Source organism: Macrosteles quadrilineatus, unplaced genomic scaffold (genome assembly GCF_028750875.1).
Source record: "Macrosteles quadrilineatus isolate MER2022 unplaced genomic scaffold, UCM_ALF_1.0 Scaffold_17__1_contigs__length_3442018, whole genome shotgun sequence".
Taxonomy (NCBI): domain Eukaryota; kingdom Metazoa; phylum Arthropoda; class Insecta; order Hemiptera; family Cicadellidae; genus Macrosteles; species Macrosteles quadrilineatus.
In genome coordinates this window covers 988,264-1,011,524 of record NW_026542610.1, presented here as the reverse complement: position 1 = coordinate 1,011,524, position 23,261 = coordinate 988,264, and the positions used below count along the sequence as shown (strand labels likewise).

Sequence of the window (23,261 nt, the reverse complement as noted above, 5' to 3'; positions counted from 1 at the left end):
TTTCCTGCTAGATAGCGACACTAATTTACCGACTACAACCTGGGCAGTGCTGCTATCTATCAGAATCACTTAGTACTATGTCCAAAACCAGTTTTATTGCAGAACATTGCCATCCTGTACAACTACTGTTGTTTTTACTGTAATTCAGTGTATCGGCAGCAATGTTTACGTAGCGGCGAGCGTTAGTTCAGCTCCTGGCGCCGTCCCGGCATCTAACGGTCAGCAGCGAACGTGTTAAGACATCTCTCTTGCCAACTTAATTCTTACCTCCCTTGTAACTGCTGCTATAGTGACAGTGAAATATTCTAAATTTTGTATAGTGTAACTTGTTTGGGTTTTGTATGCTGGAATAAACTATTTTTCATTCAGATTAGTCCACCCAACAAAAATCATACAGCTAAAAAGTTTTTTTGGTAAGTTGAAATTCTGAATGTAAAACCCATGTCTATCTTTCTCTTGGTTATAGCCAGAACCCTTGGACCACATCCTAGTGTCCAATCTAGAGCTGGGCACCAGTTACAAGTTTGGAGTCCGAGCTCTACCAGGCCCTGACCTAGAGCAAGAGAGTGAGGTGACGTGGCTCTACTTTGATGTACCTCCTTGTCTCTACTTCAACCCTGGGAACCTCACAGTCTGCAGTGAGTGTCAACTAGACTGATAATGCACTAGATAACAATGAGATCAAATAAACATACAAGGGTCGTTTTTAAGGCCTATTATTTCGTACCTTCGTAGTTTGTGTGTATGCTGACACGAGGCTCCTTGCCGCTTACTGGCATCATTTGTGAACAGAATGAAACCATGTGCAGCTGACGTAGGTTTTTTGTGTTTAAATTTTTTTACATGATTAAATACTGTAACTGTTGTTGCAAGCGAGAAAAGGTAAGTGATACATAATTTTACTACAAGAAACATCCGATGCCGACATTCATCGTTAGATGACTGAATAAGGTTATACCCTGAGGCCCTAAGTTAGATGGCCTGTGAATGCCTAAGGTTAGACACTTAGGTGACACCTAAGGTTAAATTTTGCCTTGGTCGCAAGGTGTCGATAATGATATCTCCGTTATTGTGGCCAACAGGAAATGTTCACGATTTTGACGCGATCACTGGTGACAGTGATGATGTTCCTGTGATTTCGGCTCACAGGATATGTTCACGATTTTGCCGCGGTTGCGGGTGTCGATGATGTTGTCCCCAAGATTTTGGTCCAGGGCAGACAAAATCCGTTTTTGTTAAGGCGAACTTAGGACCTCGAGGTCCTTTCTTACAGTTAACCTTGCATCTTACAGTTAACGTCATTCACGAGTCTTTTACTACGATCACTCGGAATTTTGATAGGGGTGGGGGCCGCTCGAGTACAGGTACCCGAAATCCGGCACTGCACAGAAGACTAAACGGAAAAAGATTTTCACGGACATTCATCTGCAATTCATCTGGCGATGAATGTCAGTATTGGATATGTTTCTTATGGTCAAAAAACCTATGACTGGCCTTATCTTGCATGTGCTTGCAACGGTATAGATGTAATAGTTAAATCAATTTTCTAAACACACGAAGGGTACACATCATCTACATAGCTGCAAATGGTTCCATTCAGTTTATAGATGATAGTTAAGCTGTGAGTAGTCTCGTGTTGGCGTACACACGAACTACGGAGCTATAGCAATACAAAATAATGGCCCTTACTTAAAAAACAAACTTCGTATATTGTCTAGGGTTCAACCCAAAACACTGCAGTGGATTGTATTGTTCAACCAGAGATTTGATTAGTAATTTACAGAATTACTCATATCCTTAAGGAGTTCATAAATTTGTTACCATCACCAGTCAACATAAAATGTTCCAGTAAGTAGCCATGCATAATTTGGATCAATTAGGTTGTTATTCCTATAGGTTCTACTATTGCACATAGAAAAATTGTTATTCAAAATGAGTTATGTAATCAGAAATAAATGCACGAAAAAACAATGAGAGCACTAAACAAATCCAACTATTGTACAGGACATTCTAAAAGAACTGCAAACTAAAGATGTAGCTACCAGTGATCACTGATGATGAAATAAAATGGCAACTTGTTATACCAACCAATATGCAATGCTAAGGTGTATATGATTTTTTTACTTTCAACCTGTGCTTACTACAGGAAAGACTGATTTATGAACAACTTAAGATTTACTCAACGCTGCTTTACCCAATCAAAAACATACAAAGTCTACAATTACGGAAGCGCTAAAACCATAGGATCGATACACAAGGCATGGCCATACTCTCAATGTAGAATTCATGGTGACGTAGCTGGATGTAGGTACTCCAATGATTTAAAAGACAAATATCATATTTTACTAATCTATGAGTGCTTTCTTAGATTTAATAGGTACTAACGACGACCAGCGTTATCTTGTCTCATATGATTTATTTTACTTCACTAATAATTCCTGTTCCAGGACCTCAGGCTCCCACTGAGCTGACTGCTGAAGACCATCTGTCAGACTCTGGTGATTGTGAGCTCCATGTGCAATGGCAACCTCCAGCAGACATACCTTACAGCTACAACCTCACCGTAACACAGTACGACCCCAAGGATACTGATTACCACTCTGTCTCTTACACTGTCTGTGGGGTGAGATGTTTCACTACTATAATTTATTATCTACCAATTAGGATAAGCATGCAGCTAGTTCTTTTCTATGAGTGAAGGATAAACTTAGGATGGAATAAGGTGCGCTGTGTTTAAACTTCTACAACATGCAGTTTTGTAGGCAAGCACTTGTTTCTAGGATTAAGGGAGTATTGTACTTGGGTGCTCAGTTGTTAGTGCTTGCCGAGTAATCAAAAGGTCTCTGGTTCAATTCTGAGAAAAAGTGTGTAGCTTTTTGATGATTCAAAACTGGATCAGCTGTCCTTGATCACTGGGCTTTTAATAAATGGTCCTGACTAATGAAACAGCTGGCCATAGTAACAAAGCTACACAATGCATCACACTTCATTCAACACTTATCCTTCACCTTCACCTTCACCCATACTGTATTTGGGTTAAAATACACACATAGATAGAACATCCCCATCTGAAACAATAAAATAATGATAAATTATAAAAATTGTTTGTTTTCACCCCAGATTCATTTTTAAATAGAGGACAACAACACTTTATGGAGAAAAGGTCCAATCAAAATCCCTCAAATTATTCAATCCCTGTCTTTAAAGTGTTTGTCATTCCTTATTTCAAATTAAGCTGGCAAAGAACATACAAAAAATAAGGCAGATAGAACAATATGTGACTTTCTTGCCTAAAATGTGTAGATTTTATGAAACTGAAACTGTTAATCCAAGCTAGATATTTATATTAAATTTAATGTTTGTTACCGATACACTAGGTTAGTTATCTGAAACTAAGGCTTGCAAAAGCTGTATAATATAGGTACTCTTAAGTTTGAAAACGATATGTTTCTTATAAATTGTCTAAATAGAGATATGTCACTTCATGATTCAAAAGTCAATAATTTCTGTTGCAGAACTGCTCAGAAATGGTTTTGTCCAGTCTAGACCAGCTATCTGATGTGTTGCTGGCGTTGTATGCTGAGTCTCCAGCAGGTGCTAGTGAAGTTGAAGCAATGCATCTTACAGATATCTGCAACAACCAGTACATGGGTAAGGGTTATGTTAGTTGCCTGTGTTGTTGGTGTTGTATGCTGAGTCTCCAGCAGGTGCTAGTGAAGTTGAAGCAATGCATCTTACAGACATCTGCAACAACCAGTACATGGGTAAGGGTTATGTTAGTTGCCTGTGTTGTTGGTGTTGTATGCTGAGTCTCCAGCAGGTGCTAGTGAAGTTGAAGCAATGCATCTTACAGACATCTGCAACAACCAGTACATGGGTAAGGGTTATGTAAGTTGTTTCATAAGTTCACAGAATCAAAATGAACTAATTGTAACTTAAAAGCAGGTCTGACTACTATACATGTAGAATGTCTGACTATTAACCACATGTTGATTTTTCAGGGTTTTGGCACTACAGTGTGAAGGAAGGTGTCTTCTCTGCCAGGATTGCTGGTCTTTTGTCAATCTTCTGCTTTCTGTTGATACTTTTTGCCACACTGTTATTCGTTTTCTTCAGGCAAAAGACACAGATAATGAATAAAAGAAGCGAACATGTTAAGGTAATGGAGTGAAAATGTTGTAACGTACGTTTTCAGGAAAAGCACTTTAAAAACTTGTTGTTCCATTTTTTTAAAACTTTTATTATTTTTTTATTTCATTAACATTTGAAGTTTCATAAAATGTCCATGGTAACGCAATATCTATTGTGGTTTTTTTTATAATAGAGCATCTTTGATGGAAAAACAAGAAATTTTGTCACGACCATCACGGACATAAAACTGAATATTAAAAATAGTTACCGTAATATTATTTTTATAACCATGTTTTGCTATAAATTAATTTACTTTTAGGGCCATTATACAATAAAAGGCTCACTAAGCTTTTGATATATTTGATCTTTCTAAAAAAAATAAAAAAACTCAAAAAATTGAAAAAAGCCAATAAAAATCTTTTTAAGTTTTTATAACTCCGAAAAACCTTACCTGAGACCCGAAAAATCTTTATGCTTTTATAGAGGTGTGCTTCTTTTGTGTATAGAACATTGAAATAAGATGATATTTTAATTTTTGAAATGTATATGATAGAAATCATAAACGTGATGGTCAGGGACAAGCGGTTTGGCCATGAATTGTCCGGAATAATCTAAATCTTTCTAAACAATCCTTAAACTATACTGTTAGTTATAATAAAAATATGTGTTTCAATTGAACTAAACTGTTCAATTTACAATGATATTTAAGTTATTGTCACGACCAAACACAGTATAATCCATAAGGCTGGATTGGTCGTGAAAAAAACCTGCGATGGTCGTGAAACGTTGGTCGTGACATTACATGTTATTTGGCTCTGTTCTGGCGGTAGCCCTGCACCTCATGTTCGAGGATACAAAGTGGACTTCTAGGTTATACTAGCAATTGAAATATCTTATAAACAAAAATTAACACCATGTCTACTTCATCAAATGACTACGTACGGTCATGGACACACCAAAATTACAACAAACACAAATTTGCCTTTATTAATCTTGTAATTCCTCCTTTCAACTTGAAACGACCGGCACTACAATCCTGAAGTACACCCCGATAGTCTCTAAAACCAACTGACTCCATCGACGCCAGGCTTGCCACTGTCGTGCTCCAAAGTTGCAAATTTTTCCCTAATGGTAGTGACGTCAAATCGAGGGACAGACCTATTTAGTCATGGTAGTCATTTTACAATGAAAACAAAGTTATCATATGCTCCTTTTTCGTAAGTTTAATAACTATTGATGTAATAAAAATATGATATTATATATTTCGGCATGAATAATTATTCTAAAAACAGCATGAACGTTGCAAAATGTACCCTAGGGACACGTGACGGTCGTGAGTTTCAAAACTTAAATAAATACAAAAAAAAAAAAAAAAAAAAAAATACCTGGAACCTATTTAAAGCCAAATAATTGTGTGTAACATGTTGCCCCCGTCCCAAAAAATATTAAAACACATCATGTTAAACTACATATTCAATATCTACGAAATAAAAGGCCAGGGACATAAAAATGTATGTTTCAAAATTTTCACTCAATGACAGATTAGGAACAACAACAGTTGATGTTTATGAATATGTATATTCTTAACACGAACAAAAACACGTTCAACTCTCTTCTTTGTGAGTTTGTGAAATTTTTATAACCCTACTGATGAACCCTACCCCCCCCCCTTCTTGACCACCCTACCACCAAAAGGGGAGGGGGGGGGGTTTGGGGGTTCTTTTCTTCCCCTGATGTACCCTTCTAGGTACTGAATTTGGGACCTATATGAGAGTATAAACCTGTTTTAAGGAGAAGATTTCTTTGGTAAACAAATGTAATGATGGATTTTCAAAGTTGATAAACATATAGCAAAACAGTTTATTGCACAGTAGTGTACATAAAAAATTACCAAAACTACCCCTGTTGCTGCTCAAATGAGTATAATTAATTACACACAGTAGGCTATATTCATTTTCAGTAACATAGTTACTTAACTCCTTCCTATGGAATTATAGTTTACACTGAATTAAAGCAAACCACAAAGCATAACTAGTAACAGCAAGGAAATGTTTATCTTCCCAGAGTCAATTTATACCAAATTGATACATTTCAGCCAATGAAAAAGACATCAAGAAGCAGTGAAGATAGTTGCGATGTTCCACCTTTTGACGGGGACGAATATGAGATTCCCAAGGACAGTTTGCTGATCTGTGACATGATTGGAGAAGGTGCTTTCGGTGTTGTACATAAAGGCTTGCTCAGCAGACCTTCAGGGGCTCCTCTGGAAGTAGCAGTCAAAATGTTACGAGGTATGAAACAGTGATATTTTACTTATCTTGGTTTAGTCTCTGGTGAGATGGCCTTAAAGAGCCGTGATGTCACAGTTTCAGCTAATTTATAACTTTATCAGATGTGATCTGGTCAGTACTGTGATGTTTAGATTGTGTTTATTATTAAAGGCCATCTCCATATTTTAAGATGGCTTATACCTTCCGCAAAGATTCGTGGCGGCTGAGGGATTAGGACGGTCGGGTGGTGTCCCAGCCCCTATATTAGCCCTCGCTCGACTGCTCTGGGTTTTGACCATGAGTCACCCACTAGGCTCAATGCATAGTTGGAAGAATTTTATTTTTTCACCATAAAGTGTATTAAATAACCCCTGTTTTGTAACCTGCGTAAAATAACAAGAACATTGAGCCCAAACACAAAATAATTACGACGATATTAAGTATACATTTGGTTTTAAAATAATAGACAGTTTTGGTGTCGTGGTATGCTTCTTAATATCATCGCAATTATTTCGTGCTTGGGCTCAATGTTCTTGTTATTTGATACAGGTTACAAAAATGACGTTATTTAATACACATAACGGTGATATACAAACATTTTACCGTACAGTACTGAGGGCAGTTTGTAGAACAATTTGATTCCCAATGAGTTATGATTAGTTAAACTTAACATATTTTTTTGGAATTTTCAGTTTGCATTTGTGTGTAGACTATAAGTTGGTTGATAATTGAAATTACATTCATGGATTCAAGTAATTACTAACAGTAATTAAAACAAAAATGTGCTGATGAATGGCTCAAGTATTCAGATCTAAACATCTAATTTTAAACAAAAAGTGTTATATGAGAGATTATCACTGACTTTTTTTGCATCAAAAAGGTTTTAAATTGAAAACGCTCTAAAGCATGTTTAAGAATTTGAATTAAAACAGTTTTTACTTGGTCTTAGCATAGACAAAATAATTAAATAGAGACTGAAAGAAGGATCAAAGATGTGCCCGTAAGATCGTGCTCAGTGTTAGTTGATTTGCTGCTGTCGTCGATTCACCGTCTGCTACGAACACTAACCACACTTCCAAACAAAATGCTACCTATGTAACAGAACAACTTTTCAATATGGGTAAAGTACAAAATTCTGAAATTTCGTAATTTTAACAGAAAATCCCCTTTTTTATCTACAGAATATTTTAAAACACAAAAAAAATAATGGGACAAACTCCTACCTACTCACCGGATTCAGGGGAATTCTCTAGAAGTTGGCAACCCTGGCTCCAAATACCAACTTGTCATGGCAACGCTTGCTAGCGCTTGACCCTGCAGCGGTGTGCGCCGAACTAGCACACTCCTAGCCGTGGTTGCCAGAATATAAGCTAACTGTAGCGCTGCTGTCTGTCTATATTTAATTCTTTTGTCTATGTCCCTAGCCAACCCGACAGCAGAGGAGTGCCGTCAGTTCCAGAAGGAGATAGCAGTGATGAAGACTGTGGGAAGACACAAACATATTGTCTCTCTGATTGGCTGCTGCACCCAGTCTTGTCGTCTGCTGCTCATTGTGGAGTTCTGCGCCCTGGGAGACCTTCAGAATTATCTGAGACAAGTAATTCAGTATTTTTCTTTGGGCTTGGCGGAAAATAAAAACTGCATCAGTGCTGATGATTTTGTTGAGATTTAAATAAAGAAATTTGTGTTGATGAATGGCCATTATTGTTACTCTACTCTATGAATGTAGGATGAGTAAAATTATTTAGGAGTAACACTTTTGGGGAATAAAAATTATGAGGGAATAAACAAGTTTATAACCAGTATATTCATCGTTTTTCAGAAATAAGGAGGTTGTTGAAAAATATTTAAACATAATCCCTCTACCAAGTAGATTTGATTGAGATTTTGAAGACATATTACATAGTTAAATATATATTTTTTTTAATTTTTTCAACCAAAACTATATGGAACAGTGTATCATCTCAAACTCTCTAATGAAGAAATACCCATTTTAGTATGTAGTGAAAATAAACCAAAGTACAAAGACACACAATAAATCAACCAGTCTGATTCAAGCTAAGACAAAAGGGAAACTCATATAATCTTTATAAGCAAGTCATGTTCAAATCCTGAACAAAATTAAATAACCAATGAATATTTATGCAATGAATTTATATACATTGGTACTTTCTTGTTAAAGGGAACATTCATTATTATCGATGATTTTTTCTCGATATATCGATAGTAACAAATTGAAACATATCAGCTGACAACTACGCGATAAATATTGTTCAGTATCAACAAACAATAATGAAATAAAACTGTTCTAAAAAAAATAACCTAACATAACTAACCAAACCTGCTATAACATTTAAAAATTCCGTGTTTAACTTGCCTTTTCTATTATCAAACCCAAACGGCATTTTTAAATGGTCCAGCAAGTTTGGTTGGTTATGTTAGGTTAGCTTTGAATATTTTAGCCTAAACAAGATCAGTTAGTTGTCAATTTGTAATGGATCGGAAAATAAAAATATCGATATATCGAGAAAAAATCATCGATAATAATGAATGTTCCCTTTAACAGGAAAGTACCTATAAATTTTTAATTTTTATTGATTTTAACTAGTGTTTGTTTTTAAACTAGGAATGGAAGAAACAGACAGAGAACAATCCTACAGAAGTGTACACTGTAGGGAATATTCAGTACGCTGATATCATTACAGTGCAAAGCAATGGTAAGCCAGAGCGCTATGTGTGACTCAACTTAAATTTTAGTAGAAGATAAATATTGGGAAGTAGCTATTGGAAGTTTAAAATGTGCCGCAGTCATTTAATGGACTGCACTTCATAACGGTGTTTGTAAAGAATACATTTTACAGCACACTAACCTCAAAAATCACACTTTCTTCATATGAAAGGTAAAAAATCCTAATTTGTGAGCTTAAAATCCGAGAAACTGTTGTACTGACCACTTAGGTTTTCATGTATAGAGTGTGGCTAGTCAATATGTCTGAGAAATTGTAGTTTACAGTAGTAACAATAACTATTGTTTTGTGTCAAAAGTAAGTTTAATTGGTATACAAGAGTTTACAAGCAAGAGTTTATTTTGTACCTTCATATTTGTCAACCAACAATTCATATAATAATCACTAATCACTATGCACGCACATTTGAGTAACACTTTGAAATTCCTCATCTTGTACCAAATCATTTACCGGTACCACTGTTACAGGGAGTTATGCCAGACCGATAACCTTAGACAGAACCAGCTCTCCTGGTGTGGTATCAAATGCCTTGTACGACTTTCATATCAGTAAGTATGTTTTTCAAATCTGTTCTGTCAAGAATACATTTTTTATATAATTTATACACTAAAATTTGTTAATAGATTCCAGGTTAATTATTGGGTGTCTAAAAAACTTTTAAAACCACTTACAGAAAAATCTTAATCATTGTTAGTAAAGCTAAGGACTAACCTTACATTTGCCAACTTATTACAGTTTGGTTGGTTTAAACTCTGTTCACAAAATATTGTCAATTTTAGGGGTAGAAAGCTAAAGAAAAGTGCTGGGGAAACTTCCCCTCGAAACCGCCTTAATTTTGTGAATAGACCAAAATGTAGATATTCATCTGAATACTTAGGCTCACTAAGGAGGACTAAAATTTGTTTAAAGTTTACAGAATTTTTTTGTATTGTTAATCTCCGAATCACTTGAAGTATCCTTTGCTGCCGGAGTGCACCGGTAGTTAGGCTATCGGTTTAGGCCTGGTTCACACGAACGACTTACCTAGCAGACTAGTCTTGGACTAGGTAAGCACGACTGGGTAGCGGACCACAGGATCACACGAGCGACATGTCCACGGTCTAGGTGAAAATATTGATATCAAAACCACTCGGTTCCATCACTGGTGCACAATGAGAACAAAGGTAAGAATGCGAGCTGCGGCTCGACTACCCCATCGCTCCCATAAGGCTACATGTACTGCTACACGCAGTTCGACTGGGCGACTGGGTAGTTGCCACAACGGACTGAGAAGCGGGGCCCGACTAGGTTTTGGGACATCAAGCTCGAACACGACTAGCTAATCGGCGCCGTCCTAGGCTCGTGTGAGTGGCTCCATATGATCCTGTGGTCCGCTACCCAGTCGTGCTTACCTAGTCCAAGCCTAGTTTGCTATAGGTTTGTCGTTCGTGTGAACCGGGCCTTAGACTCTCAAAGGGAGTCTAAATCAGGCCACAAAATTTTCGTTAATTTAGAAACTAGAGTAGAGTCTACACCAATATGCCGCACAACAGTCTTTGCACATATTACTTTGTAACAAATGTTAGTGTCTACGTGTTTTCATGTATCATTGTCTGATAGAATAACTGACGTGTTCTAAATGAATGAAAATGGACCCCTTGTGGCCTGATGAAGACTTCCTTTGAAAGTTCATCAATATATATCTCTTAAGGGTACCCAGTAAACTGTTATTTTCATGGGAACTGTTTTAGTTTTTATTTTGTGAACTCCTTTAATTAGTTTGAATGAAAAAAGTTTTCAATCATAATATCAATACTGTTTTAGTGTCTTCTTCTCTTAATTATTTACTTTACTACAAGTTAAGTGTAAGGCCCCGTCCTAGCTGAACGGCAAGAGCGACGCGACTGACGCAACCAACGGTCGCTGCTGTCAGCAACAAAAAGTGTGTCCAAACTGAGCGGCGTGACAAGGCGACGCGGCACGGGCTGAGGCAGCTGAGGTGGGTGCCGCTTTGTCGCGTCGCTGGTGTAGCGCTACCAAATACAAACATGTTTGTATCTTGAAGCACTTGTAGCGCGCCGACAGGAGCGACACCGCTGTTGCTGCTCAGCTAGGACACCCCCATTACTTACCATGTGTTTGTATCTGTGGCTCTTGTCGGTTGCGCCTCTCTTGCCGTCCAGCTAGGACAGGGCAGCTAAGAAAGGGCAAGGTGGCCCTAACTTTTGCTTGTCTAAATAAACAATTTTTCATTAAATTTTTTTCATTTGTTTGTTTGTTCCAGGAAATAAGGAACATGAAAGAAAAAACTTGTCTGAACATTTACTATCATTCGCTCGTCAGATTGCTGTTGGCATGGTAAGAATATTTGACTTAAATTGTTAAAGAAATGTTTGAACATATAGATTACGTAAAAAATAAATAAATTCTGGATGGAATTTTACTTAGCCTGCAGGTTTGCTGCTTAAATGATCCTAAACAATGTAACAGCCGATCTTAGTCAGAAACAAAGTAACACAGGTCATCTCACTCCATTGCATTCATATCCAGCCTAAAATACACACAGGACAGAATAGTGTCCTCATAATTGAGTGATTGATTTGAAAAAAACTGTTTGAATATTAACTACACAAGTCTTGAACTTCAGTTGAAACTACATTTAACGGTTTTGAATGTTTTGTTTGAGACATGATCTTAATCAACGTTAATCAGCAGCAACGTTACAACAATGTGACGTCTTTTTGTTAAATGTGTCCTGACGTGTGTTTCAATTTTAAGTGTATGACAAATTTTAGAAAAGGATGAACCTGATAGACAATAGACAATAGACAATTTTCTTTATTTGTGATTTCTTTAAGAAATACAATGGCGTCAGAAAAATTCAGAATGTTTAACATTTAGATTGTTTTAACAGTTTACATTTTCTTTTGTGTTGAAAGTTCATAATTGGTCAAAAAATTCCTTAAGGGAGTACACCGGTCGGTCCACAAGCCAGTCCCAGAGTTGCTGTTTGAATTGGTTTCCTGTTGCGTTCTTGAGGTTGTTTGGGAGAGAGTTGATGATTTTTCGGCCAATATAAGAGGGTTTTCTGCTGTATTGTGTAGTGTGGTGGATCGGAAGGTTGTAGTCGGCTGCTTTTCTGGTGTGGTAGGAGTGAAAATTCTCATTTCTGGGAAGGTTAAGTTTTTTTGTGTACAGGACAACTCCATGGATGTAGAGTGCTGTCACTGTTAGGAGCTTAAGGGATTTAAATGCTTCCCTGCAGCTGTCTAAGCGCTCAAGGCCGGAGAGTGCCCTGACAGCTTTTTTCTGGAGTACCAACACTTTGTTGAGGTTTGCTTCTGATGTTCCTCCCCAAGATATTAAGCAATACCTTATATGCGATTCTATTACAGCATAGTATGCTGTCTTAGCTGTTTCCAGACCTCCTATCCATTTCATCCTCTTTATTACATGGACACCAGATGCAAGTTTTTTGGTCAGGTTGTGTATGTGGTCGTTCCAGGAGAGGTCTTCATCAATTGTCAGGCCCAGCAGTTTTGAGTTTTTTTCAACGGTTATTTCAGGAATTTCTTGGATTTGTTCATGTTTTCGGCTGAAATTTAACTGGGTTGTTTTTGATGGATTAATGGCCAGGTCATTTTGAAGGCAGTACTGCAGTGCTTTGTCTGTTGAGGATAAGATGTTGGAGTGTAATTCTTGTGGTAAGTCGTGCATAAATAGAAGAGTTGTGTCATCAGCGTACATTATTGTTTCACAGTTGTCATTCCTAATAAAATCTGGAAAATCATTGGTGAAAAGGATGAACAAAAATGGGCCCATGACTGAGCCCTGGGGCACTCCCCTGTTAATCGAAAGTTGTGTGGACCTATGTACAGATTTTCTCCCATTTGTGTTTTGCTGGATTTCAACAATTTGTGTACGTCTTTTCAAATAGCTTGCCACCCAGTCTTTGGCCATTCCCTCTATTCCTAGGGCTGTGAGTTTCCTTAGGATGAGATTATGGCCCAGGCAGTCAAAAGCTTTGCTGTAGTCAAGTAAGACTGTTGATACATATCTGCGTGCTTCTAGATGGTCAATGATTTGTTCGATTAAACTAGTTAGAGCTGTGGTGGTGGACCTCCCTTTGAGAAAACCATGTTGGTTTTTAGTGATGAGATCATTGCTTTTCAAGTGACTCATCATTCTTGACAGAGCGACCTTTTCTATTACTTTTGAAAAGGTTGATATTAATGAGATAGGGCGGTAGTTTTCTTGTTTAGTGCGTGAGCCTTTTTTGTGCTTTGGGTACATTTTTGCTATTTTTAGGGCGGAGGGAAATTGTCCAAGGCTAAAAGATTTGTTTATTATGCTGACAAGTGGGGCTGCCAGTTGTTCGGCACAGTGTTTTACAACTTTTGATGGCACTTCATCTACTCCACATGACAGCTTTGATTTCAGTGAGGCTATTGTTGCTAAGACTTCTTTAATGGTTGTAGGAGTTAAAATTAGTGGCTGGACATTGCTTTGTGGTAGAAATAGTGGATGTGTAATTTTTTTGTTTTTGAATTGGCTTCTGTTTTTCTCTAAAGTGGAGTCTGCTATTTCTGCAAAATATTGGTTTAGGTGTTCAGCAATGTCAGTAGGGTTATCTAATATTTTCCCCTCTATTTCCAGCTGCAGATTTGGTTCTTCCTTCTGTTTACATTGTTTTTCTTCGTTGATGATCTCCCAGACAGCTTTGGATTTATTATCAGCACTTGTGATGTATTCTGCAGTGGCTTGTTGCTTGAGGGACCTGAGCTTTAAATCATATGTTTTCTTTTTTTCCGACATTGTTGTTTTATCATTTACATTTCCGGTAAGCTCGTATCAGTGTAAGGCATCTAGAAAATCTTCTTTTAGTATTTTGACTTCTTCATCATACTGAACCTTAATTTTCTGTCCTTTCTGCTTAGCTCTTATTTTTTTGATAGGGCAGGCATGGTCCAGTATGAGCCTTACAGTCCTTTGGAATGCAGAGTATGCCTCTTCAGCATCAGGGGCATTGTGCACCTTTATCCAGTTTTCTTTGGAGAGTTCGTCTTTCATGCTATCCAGGTTTTTTATTGAAAAAATTCTTTTTTGTGACATATCCGTTTTAGCAGTAACTTCACTCTGTATTTTGAGGGTACATGTTTGGCCTGTGTGATCTGCTATTCCAGCGTTAATTATAGCAAAATCTATAGCATTATCATGTGTATTCGTACAGATACAGTCTATAGAGGTTCTTGAGTGGTTAGTGATTCTTGTCGCTGGGAGTGGTAGTCTTCTAACTCCAAAAGTTGACAGTTCCTCTTCAAGATAGTTACTACTGGCATTTTCAGTTAGCCTGTCTATATTGATATCGCCCATTAATACAACGGTCTTGGTGTCAGCTTGAAGTGACTCCAGAACTTCTGATAGGATGTCAATGGCTAACCTAGCTTGTCCCCCTGGTGGTCTATACATACCAAGTAAGTAGAAGTTTTTGTTCTTTATCCTTATTTTCACTAATGCTGCTTCAAAAACTAACTCTAAACTTTGGTTGGAGATTTCTATTTCTTCTGCCTTGATAGCAGCAGTTTCCTGGATATAGATTGCAACTCCTCCCATTCTATGCTCTTCCCTGCAGGAATATGTGACTAGGTTGTACCCACTAATCTTAGTGAGTAATAACATATCTGAGCTGAGTCCATGTTCAGTAATCACCAAGATAGTGGGTTTGAGTTCACTCATTAGATGATTTATTCTTTCAATCTTTTTCCTAAGACCTTGAACATTTTGGTGAAAAATTGTGATGGAGGTTGTTTTATTTTGTGTAATAACTAAATGTCCCTGATTATCTCTTCTTTGTGCTTTGGGGTTTGTGTTTTGGTTGTTGTCATTCAGGGGGGGAGTTGATTCTATGTTTTGTCGTCTGTTTGTTTCTTCACACCTAAAAAATGGTTTAGGGTCTGATTTGAGTCTTTCAGTATTGATTGGTTATGTTGTTTACATTGTGGTAGCTTATGGTGTGAGATCCCATTTATGTACTCCATGTGTTGGTTTAAAAAGTCTTCAAGTGATTCATTTGGTTGTAGTTTTTTAGCGGTACAGGGAGGTCCTTTTTGTACTTTAAATGTCTGTCTGTTAGCAGGAAGTTTATCAATGATGGGAGATTCTTGTTGTGCACATTGAGTGGACTTAGGGCAAGGAGTAGACTTTAAACTGCTCTGGAGAGTATTTAATTTCGATTTTGTATTGTTTATGTTTATGTCCTTTTCTTTACTTTTTTTTCATCTGGAGTGACACACTAAAAATATTCCTATTCATTACCCTTAGCTGTTTCCTTATTCTTCCGTTTGCATCGGTTTTCGGGCTTTCACAAGACGGTGTGGGTTGTGTATCACTGGGGAAGTTTGTATTCTTGCCATTCTCTTGCTGAAATATTTTACTTTTAATTGCTGTTAAAGTGTTTTCTGTTTCTTCTTGCCAGGTCTTCAGCTTCGCTAGCTCAAGTAGCAGGGACAATGAGCTGTTTTGTGTTGGGAGCTCAGAGCTGTGGGTTTGAGATTCGGAGTTTTTGAATGTTAAAGTGTTTTTTGCTTGATAATTTCCAGAAACATTATATTTTGTTGGGTTCTTAATAGTTTGTTGTAGGTTCTTTATTTCTTTTTCTAGATTACAAATTACTTGATCTTTGTCCTTGTCTTGATCTTCAAACATTGTTGTTAGTTCAGCTCTGAGTTGTCTCTCTTTGATTAGCTGTTGCTCAGCTTTATTTAAGGTTTCTGTTATCGATGTTATTTGATTTAATAAAGATTCCTTCTCATGTTCTAGTTCCTCGATTTTTGCTTCATAACTCATTTCAAGAGAATTATTTTTGTTGAAAATCTGATGGGTTAGTTTAGTATTTTCTATAGTCAAATCATGTAGGTCTTGTTTTAACTTATTGTTTTCTGTAAGTAGGACATTACCAACTTCGGCAGCTAAAGTTAGGGATGTCTCTAAGTCTTCCTGTTCTTGAGCTTGAAATTGTTTTATTTTTGCTTGAAGGTCTTCTGAGCTGGTTTTGACTTGACATTCAGAGGTTGTTTCAATCTTTTGATTGATTAAGGGGGTTGTGCATGTAGGCAGAAAAGGGACTGAGTCCCTTTGAAGTTTACATTCTTTGCAGCTCCATGATTTGTAACCAGCTTTAATGATTTTTCTGAAATCACTTGTTGACATTCCAGTACATTTAGAATGGAACCACTTTCTGCAAGGACCTGTGCAAACTATTGCTGAGTACTTGACTCCAAGAGGTTACATGCACCACATGGAGTCTTAGACATAGTTTGGTTTTTCTGGACAGCGCCTAAAAATTGGGCAGTTTTTTAGGCAAGCTTTGGCTGGCTGCTTCTGTTGAAAATTGAGAAAATTTCGTGATAAAAATTGGACAGTTTTTTAGGCAAGCTTTGGCTGGTTGCTTCTGTTGAAAATTGAAAATATTGTGTGATAAAAAATGGGGCAGTTTTTTAGGCAAGCTTTGGCTGGTTGCTTCTGTTGAAAATTAAAAATATTGTGGAAACAGTTTTTTAGGCAAGCTTTGGCTGTTTGCTTCTGTTGAAAATTGAAAATATTGTGTAGTAAAAATTGGACAGTTTTTTAGGCAAGCTTTGGCTGGTTGCTTCTGTCAGTAGATGGTGGTCTGATTGATAGAAATACTGTTTTTTATTAAAGCTTTGGCAGGCTGCTTAGGTCAGTAGATGGTGGTCATTTTCATATAAAATAAAAAAGGTCAAATTTTGAGTATAAATGTGTTTGATTTATAGATAATCAACTCCTTGTCAGTCAGATAGAAACAATACAGTGTTATTTGTACTGCAGTCAGCTGAAACAGGGCCGGAGATAGTAGCTAGTAAGGGCTAGACCACTCCGCCGGTGTACCTGCATCCCGCTCGATTCACCCTGTGACGTCACGTGGTTGTCAGCCGCGCCTGTACTGTAGTATGATGGCAATGCTCGGTAGCGCGCGCGTCCTGTTTCGAATTAAAATTCCCGCTAAATATAAAGACCAATGTTGTTAACCTCTGGCATTCATGAAAGGAAATTAAATTGTCTATGGAGTGGTGTAACTTGTTCATATGAATATTATTATTTACTATTTATTATTGAAGATCAAAGTACGAAGAATTGTCCTAGACTTTGAACATGTGGTTACTTTAATTATGTTTTTTAAATGAATATAAAATATTTAACTAAATAAACAATTTATTTGTGTTCCTTAAGGGTTTCTCGAAATAAAAAAAAACATATATTTAGCCTTTCTCAATACAGTAGTAATATTTATATTCAAAATTATATTCAAGTTTATTTATTTTTACAATTTTTAAGGCAAGCTTACTAAAATTAGGTTAAAATAATAAAAAAATATTTGGGTGGCGATATAAATATTGAATTAGAATTTCCTATCATTTTCTTAAACTTTTTAAAATTTAAAATAAAACTTTTGTAAAAATGTAAAACTCAAGCAGTTTTAAAACTAATGATTGTTCTGTGACACTTTTGATTGTTTCAAACAAAATTTGCTTATCGAAAAACCTCAAATAATTAATATATAACAAATTATACAGTCAATGAAAATCATAAAATAATTTATTCTTGTAAAAAAAATACAACCAAATTCAAATGCTCTAAAAAGAATAAAATAATTTCAATAAAGTAAACTTTTGTATTAGTCAAGCTCAGGTATTTCAAGACGGCTCTATCTGCAAATATGAATTAAATAAAAGATTAAGAGTGTATTTTGAAAATCAATAAATTGTAGCTGGATAACATAAATATATAAAAAACATACTGACCTGTTTTGTTATAAACAAAATCAAAGGAAGTATTTTCTTGTATTTTATGTTTACTTCAGAATGAATGCATTATGAAAATAACACACAAAAATGTTCTATATGAATGGGATGATAATTTATTGTGATATTATGATACATAGGATCTTTTTTAAGATACGCATTCAGGTATTAAAACACTAATTTTTAATAAGATGGTAAATTATAATCTTATAGTGGTAACTATAAGATTATAATTTACTATCTTATTAAAAATTATTAATCATTAATTATTCGTTTTGTATTTACATAGAAGTCATATTTTTCTCAGCCCACTTTGTTATAGCTACTTGTTTTTTAAAGTTTTTGTTCAAAACACATACTTTCTAAACACCTACAATTTCAATCGTGCTCTTTAGCTTTTTAGAGCTGCAAGATATTCTTACGTTTTATGCTAGCTAAAACTTTATTTTTTCGTCTAGCTAATTTCAGTTGCGATTTTAAGATTACTACTTCAGTATGTACTTTTTAATTTAATTCTGTTTTACTTTTACAGTCTTTTCAATTGATCACATCGGGTATGCCATCGCGATTCATCTCTGTGCCAGTACCACATTATCCGGGATTTTACAAACAATAATTCCATAGGAAACAGATAAAAATCATAAACAAACTATCAGTCACATATTATTTGACTTCAGAACACTTCAAACCACAGGTAACATTAAAACTTATCTACATACTTAGCGCAATGAATGAAAACAAACAAGGGGTTCATTGCAGAAGCGCTGTGTGAGGCAACCACGTGACGTCACGCGGCCGCCGACCCCCCCACTACCTGGCGCGGCGGCTTCTGCCAAACATCAAAAGAGTGGTCTAGCCCTTACTAGCTACTATCCCCGGCCCTGAGCTGAAAGGTGTTGTCGTAGCGTATGCACTGCTGACGCGGTGTCTGGGTCAGCTGCCTTGTCACATATGGTGTAGCACCTGTGGTGAGGTTGTCTTGATGGTGTTGGATAACAGTGACGTGTTTAGTCACTCATGTGTTGGCATTATTTGTGACGTCACAGTCAACTGTTTGTTTTCTTAGTATTATTACTGTAGATGAGCTGTTTGTCTGACTTAATTAATTAAACTACAGTATTTGTAATTTATATAGAGGTGTGTGCTTCAGTTGCTCTCACAGTGGTATATTCTTGAAATTGGATACGAGCTTCATGTGTAGCTGCCTTTTAAAGTAGGTCAACTCTGTGTTTTTAATTTATCAATGGATTCTTGCTTTAGCTCTTGTATTTGTCTTATATTATATTTGTAACACTTACAGTTGCTGTTGAGGTTGTGGTGGTGAGTATTTAGTAAGTATTTTGTTGGGTTTACCTACTAATAACTGCACTAATATGAGGAGCACTTTCACAGTGAAATGTTAAGTGTCGGCCATTTTGCTTTGATGATGTGGCAGTCGCCACAAAACATGTAGTTTTAGCCAGACACCCAAGGATATTGTAAGGTAACACAATACTTTAATTAACGTTTTCATTGAGCTATGGATAATCACAGGAGTACCTGGCCAGCAACAGAGTTGTCCACAGAGATCTGGCAGCTCGCAATGTCTTGGTCTGCCATGACCAGTCCGTCAAGATCTCTGACTTTGGACTCAGCAGAGACGTTTACGAGCAGAACATTTACTGCAAGAAGAGTTCAGAGAAACTTCCAGTCAAGTGGATGGCGTTAGAGTCACTACTACATCAGATATACACCACCCAGAGTGACGTGTATGTATGTTTGATTGGTTGGGTCAATTTAAAACCTCACTATCACCCTAGGCACTTCAAACAATTAGCAAATAATAGGCTGTCCAAAAAATCTAGCAGATAATTTTTTACTTTTACAGTATTGATTTGCCATTTAGTCCAATAGGAAAATTCACTTAGTTCTTTTCTGATTTCTTTGTGTGGCCACTAGAGCTCGGAGAATATCTACCCTAGCAGACTGATGGATTTTACTTAAGGAAATCTGTGTTTTACAGATTTCTTTGCAAATTTATCCATAACTAATCCCAAATAAGATTAAATGCTGCATGAAAATAAGATAGGAAAGTAGGAATTGTAATACTTATGTATAGTAAGTGGCGCTAAAGTACGTAAAAGTGATTGGCAAAGAGGAAACCAATATTGATTGGTTGAACCTCATTTTCCGTCCTTAATATTTTGTATTCTGATTTTGGTAAAGCGACCCTGTGGCTGGTTGTTAGCTAGCTTTTCTTTACAATTTATATTATAATGTATTATTGATTGTGCTGTGTCAAGTTAAACTAAATCCTTTTCCAGAATGAACAACGCAATACCTGTTGGTTGGCAGTGAATTTGTACACTAATGATTATAAATGATTGTAAATCTAACACGTATAAAAAAAATTGAAAAGTTGGAATAAAACAAAAAACCCTAATTAATAAAGTTTTGTAGGAAAAATTTATCTTACAGTGAATTTTGTTCAAACCTTTATTGTCTTTCAGTTGAATTCAATCGGAATTTACTTAATCCAAACAAAGAGTTATTTAACATTTTGTGTGCGTCTGTATGTTTGCAGTTGGTCGTTTGGGGTATTACTGTGGGAGATAGTGACTCTGGGAGGCAACCCTTATCCTTCCACTCCGACCAATCACATGTTCCGATTGCTGAAACACGGCTTTCGCATGGAACAGCCACCGACATGCAGCAATGAGCTGTGAGTTGACCATTGTTTCACAACTGTCACTTGTCTTAGTTTGGAGCATATATTTTAAACTATAAGGGGCAGATAAAAATGAAATGAATAATAATAGAGAAGAGAACGGGATTTTTTGTTGCTATACAAAACTAAAGTAGGCCTGCTTCCCTGCTTGCACCAAGACAATGTTTAAATTAGCTAAAAAACTTACCCATGCTGCCCATTGCTGAAAAGATCTATTTGATGTTTCACAACCAGAAATAATGGGGATTTTATTGTTTTTCTAGTAACGTGGGCAACCATATATCTTGAGAGCTTTTCAATGGTTTGAAAAGGACCCATCATGGTTTGTCCTTAAACCATAAAACTTTATATACATTGTCCTGACTAAAGGAAGTGCAGTACTTTTTTTATCTTACAGATTCATTTCATTTACCTACAGGTATGCCATCATGCTATCCTGCTGGAAGGAGAAGCCAAGTGATCGGCCGACGTTTGCCTCTCTAGTACGACAATTGACTGAGCTACTAGAGGCAGCGTCTCCTCATCAGTATCTAGATCTCAGTCAGCTCAGTGGTAGCTGGGGTATGTAAACCTTACTTTTTTGTCCGGGATGGTTTCGCAAATTACTTCAGGCTAGGCCTAGAGAATTTGGCATGATCACTTTTTACCTAAAATCCATACGTTATTGGCAGAATTCGAACTCAGGAGAGCAAAGTCCCACACTCTTACCACTAGACCAGCGCCCCCCCCCCTCCCCGTCTTACCCTGATTGCATTACAATGCTCTAAGTGCAGACAAAATTGTGTTAAAAAACATGAAAGTAGAGTCAAAAAGAGATATTTCTTTGTTTAAAACAGGAAACTGTTACTATACATATTATTTTCAAATTAATTAAAATTAATACACGATATTTTGTCTTATAAATTTTTTAAAATCTATAAGACTGTAGATCTTCTATGTATTGACGTGTCATTGTTTTAAAAAATACGTATGTTATTCATTGTGATTCCTGTCAAATACAACATTCAATTATGTTTTAATGCAATATGGATATGTTAATGACCATTATTTAATACTGTCTCGTATTTTAATACCCTTTCCTATTCAATAGTATTTTGCGGATTAACCACGAATTTGTTTGTTACATTACAAACAATGTAAGCAAGACTGATATTTTCCAGGTCCCAGGGGTGACAGTGAGAGAGACAACACGTGACTATCTTGTCAAGTTTGGAACACTTCGACCAGACTTCCCCTCGCCCCGGTTACATGATGTTTTACCTTCAATAAATAGTTCCTTTTTGTCTTAAATAGCCATTTTAATACTACCTAATCCTATCATCAATAACACAAATTTGTTACAAAATAAAAGATATCGGGAATCTTAACACATTTTTCCCGTTCACTTGACACTAAAATTACACATCCACAATTATGGAAAAATGCCAGAGGAAAACTATTTATCTATGGGGAAAATCACAATCATTGCTATAACTTTTATACAGTAAATGTTACAGGGTTGTGCCACTTTGTTCAGAGTTAAAAGTACTATAAAATATAAATATTTTAAATTTTAATCGAAGCCGTTTTTTTTGTGAAATTTTGATTTTTCTGTTATTTTATGAGAAAATCATAGTTAGTTAAACATAAAAGTTTTAAACAAAAGGAAAAAGTGCCTAGATATATCATTTATTAATACCCAAATATCAAATTTCATTCAAATTGGTGTATCGGTACCCATCGACACACACACACACAGACATCACTTTGAAAACCACTTTTACGGGTTCAGGGAATCCAAAATGGATATTTCCGCCCAAAACTGTAAATGTAAAATTTTTTTAATCAATACTTTCTGCATCTATACTATATGACGTAGCAGGGCTACAGATATACAAGGGCTAGGCCACACGAGCTCAGAAAGTGATGCCAGGTGGCTCCCCACCACTCCGCCGCTGTGACGTCACAGTGGTACCTCGGGCTCCCGGTACCGTATAGCTTTGCCTATGTGAGCGCTGGTATTGCCGCACATCTAGTGTCGAATAAGCACTAAGTTGCAAATTTTGTATTACGTATTACTGTATTTAATAAAAGTAATCGATTTTCAAATAGGATTACGAATAATACCAATTCTAATAAAAAAAGAAAGTAAGAAAAGTTTAGTAGATATTTAAGGATGGGAGTGGACTGTAAAGCGATGGTTAAGAATACTGTACTTATTGATCCAATACATTAAGTTATGGTGTAATAACTGTTTTATTTATTTATTATTTATTCATCCCAACTTTAAGAATTCATTGCGGTTATATAAAATACATTGAAGTTGTATACACATAAATTATAGGTACTGAGTATTTTGTAACTTTTGCAGGAAGGAAAATAATTTAAATTTATCTATTGCATTTTATTATACATATTTCAATACATTAAAATAAAAATGTCTGACTAACTAACCTCAATCTCTGTTGACCAACTAGTTCAACAAAACAATTCGAGTTTTGGTGTGATTTTACTTTATCAGTTTACATCATGATTATAGGTTGTAAATTTGTAAATGGTTAGTTTGGATATTATTTATTCTACTTCCTTGTCTGAAATGCGACATTACTTTTATAAACTTGAGACA

The 23,261-nt window shown here is 36.2% G+C and overlaps 2 protein-coding genes across 2 annotated transcripts in view; both read left to right on the top strand.

Moving 5' to 3' along the window:
* The window catches only part of LOC129005209 (uncharacterized), a 121,245-nt gene extending 120,587 nt beyond the window's left edge, over positions 1–658 (top strand). The window contains exon 7 of the mRNA XM_054434042.1: positions 467–658. Within this exon, the coding sequence (XP_054290017.1) occupies positions 467–658 (192 nt within the window). The remainder of the gene's footprint in view (positions 1–466) is intronic.
* A 2,956-nt stretch (positions 659–3,614) lies between these two features.
* Positions 3,615–21,946, top strand: LOC129005208 (tyrosine-protein kinase receptor torso-like). The gene is made up of 12 exons (XM_054434041.1): positions 3,615–3,662; positions 3,781–3,877; positions 4,002–4,159; positions 6,227–6,422; positions 7,826–7,998; positions 9,028–9,118; positions 9,616–9,696; positions 11,412–11,485; positions 19,483–19,697; positions 20,513–20,650; positions 21,075–21,217; positions 21,817–21,946. The coding sequence occupies exons 1-12, from the start codon at positions 3,615–3,617 to the stop codon at positions 21,849–21,851; spliced, it is 1,449 nt and encodes a 482-aa protein (XP_054290016.1). The 3' UTR covers positions 21,852–21,946.
* Positions 21,947–23,261: the final 1,315 nt, after the last annotated feature.

Coding starts and splice junctions, on each gene's coding strand:
- LOC129005208 (XM_054434041.1), top strand. CDS start 3,615: ATGCATCTTACAGATATCTGCAACAACCAGTACATGGGTAAGGGTTAT. Junction 3,663..3,780: donor AGTACATGGGTAAGGGTTAT/GTTAGTTGCCTG, acceptor GGGTTATGTTAG/TTGCCTGTGTTGTTGGTGTT. Junction 6,423..7,825: donor AGCAGTCAAAATGTTACGAG/GTATGAAACAGT, acceptor CTATGTCCCTAG/CCAACCCGACAGCAGAGGAG.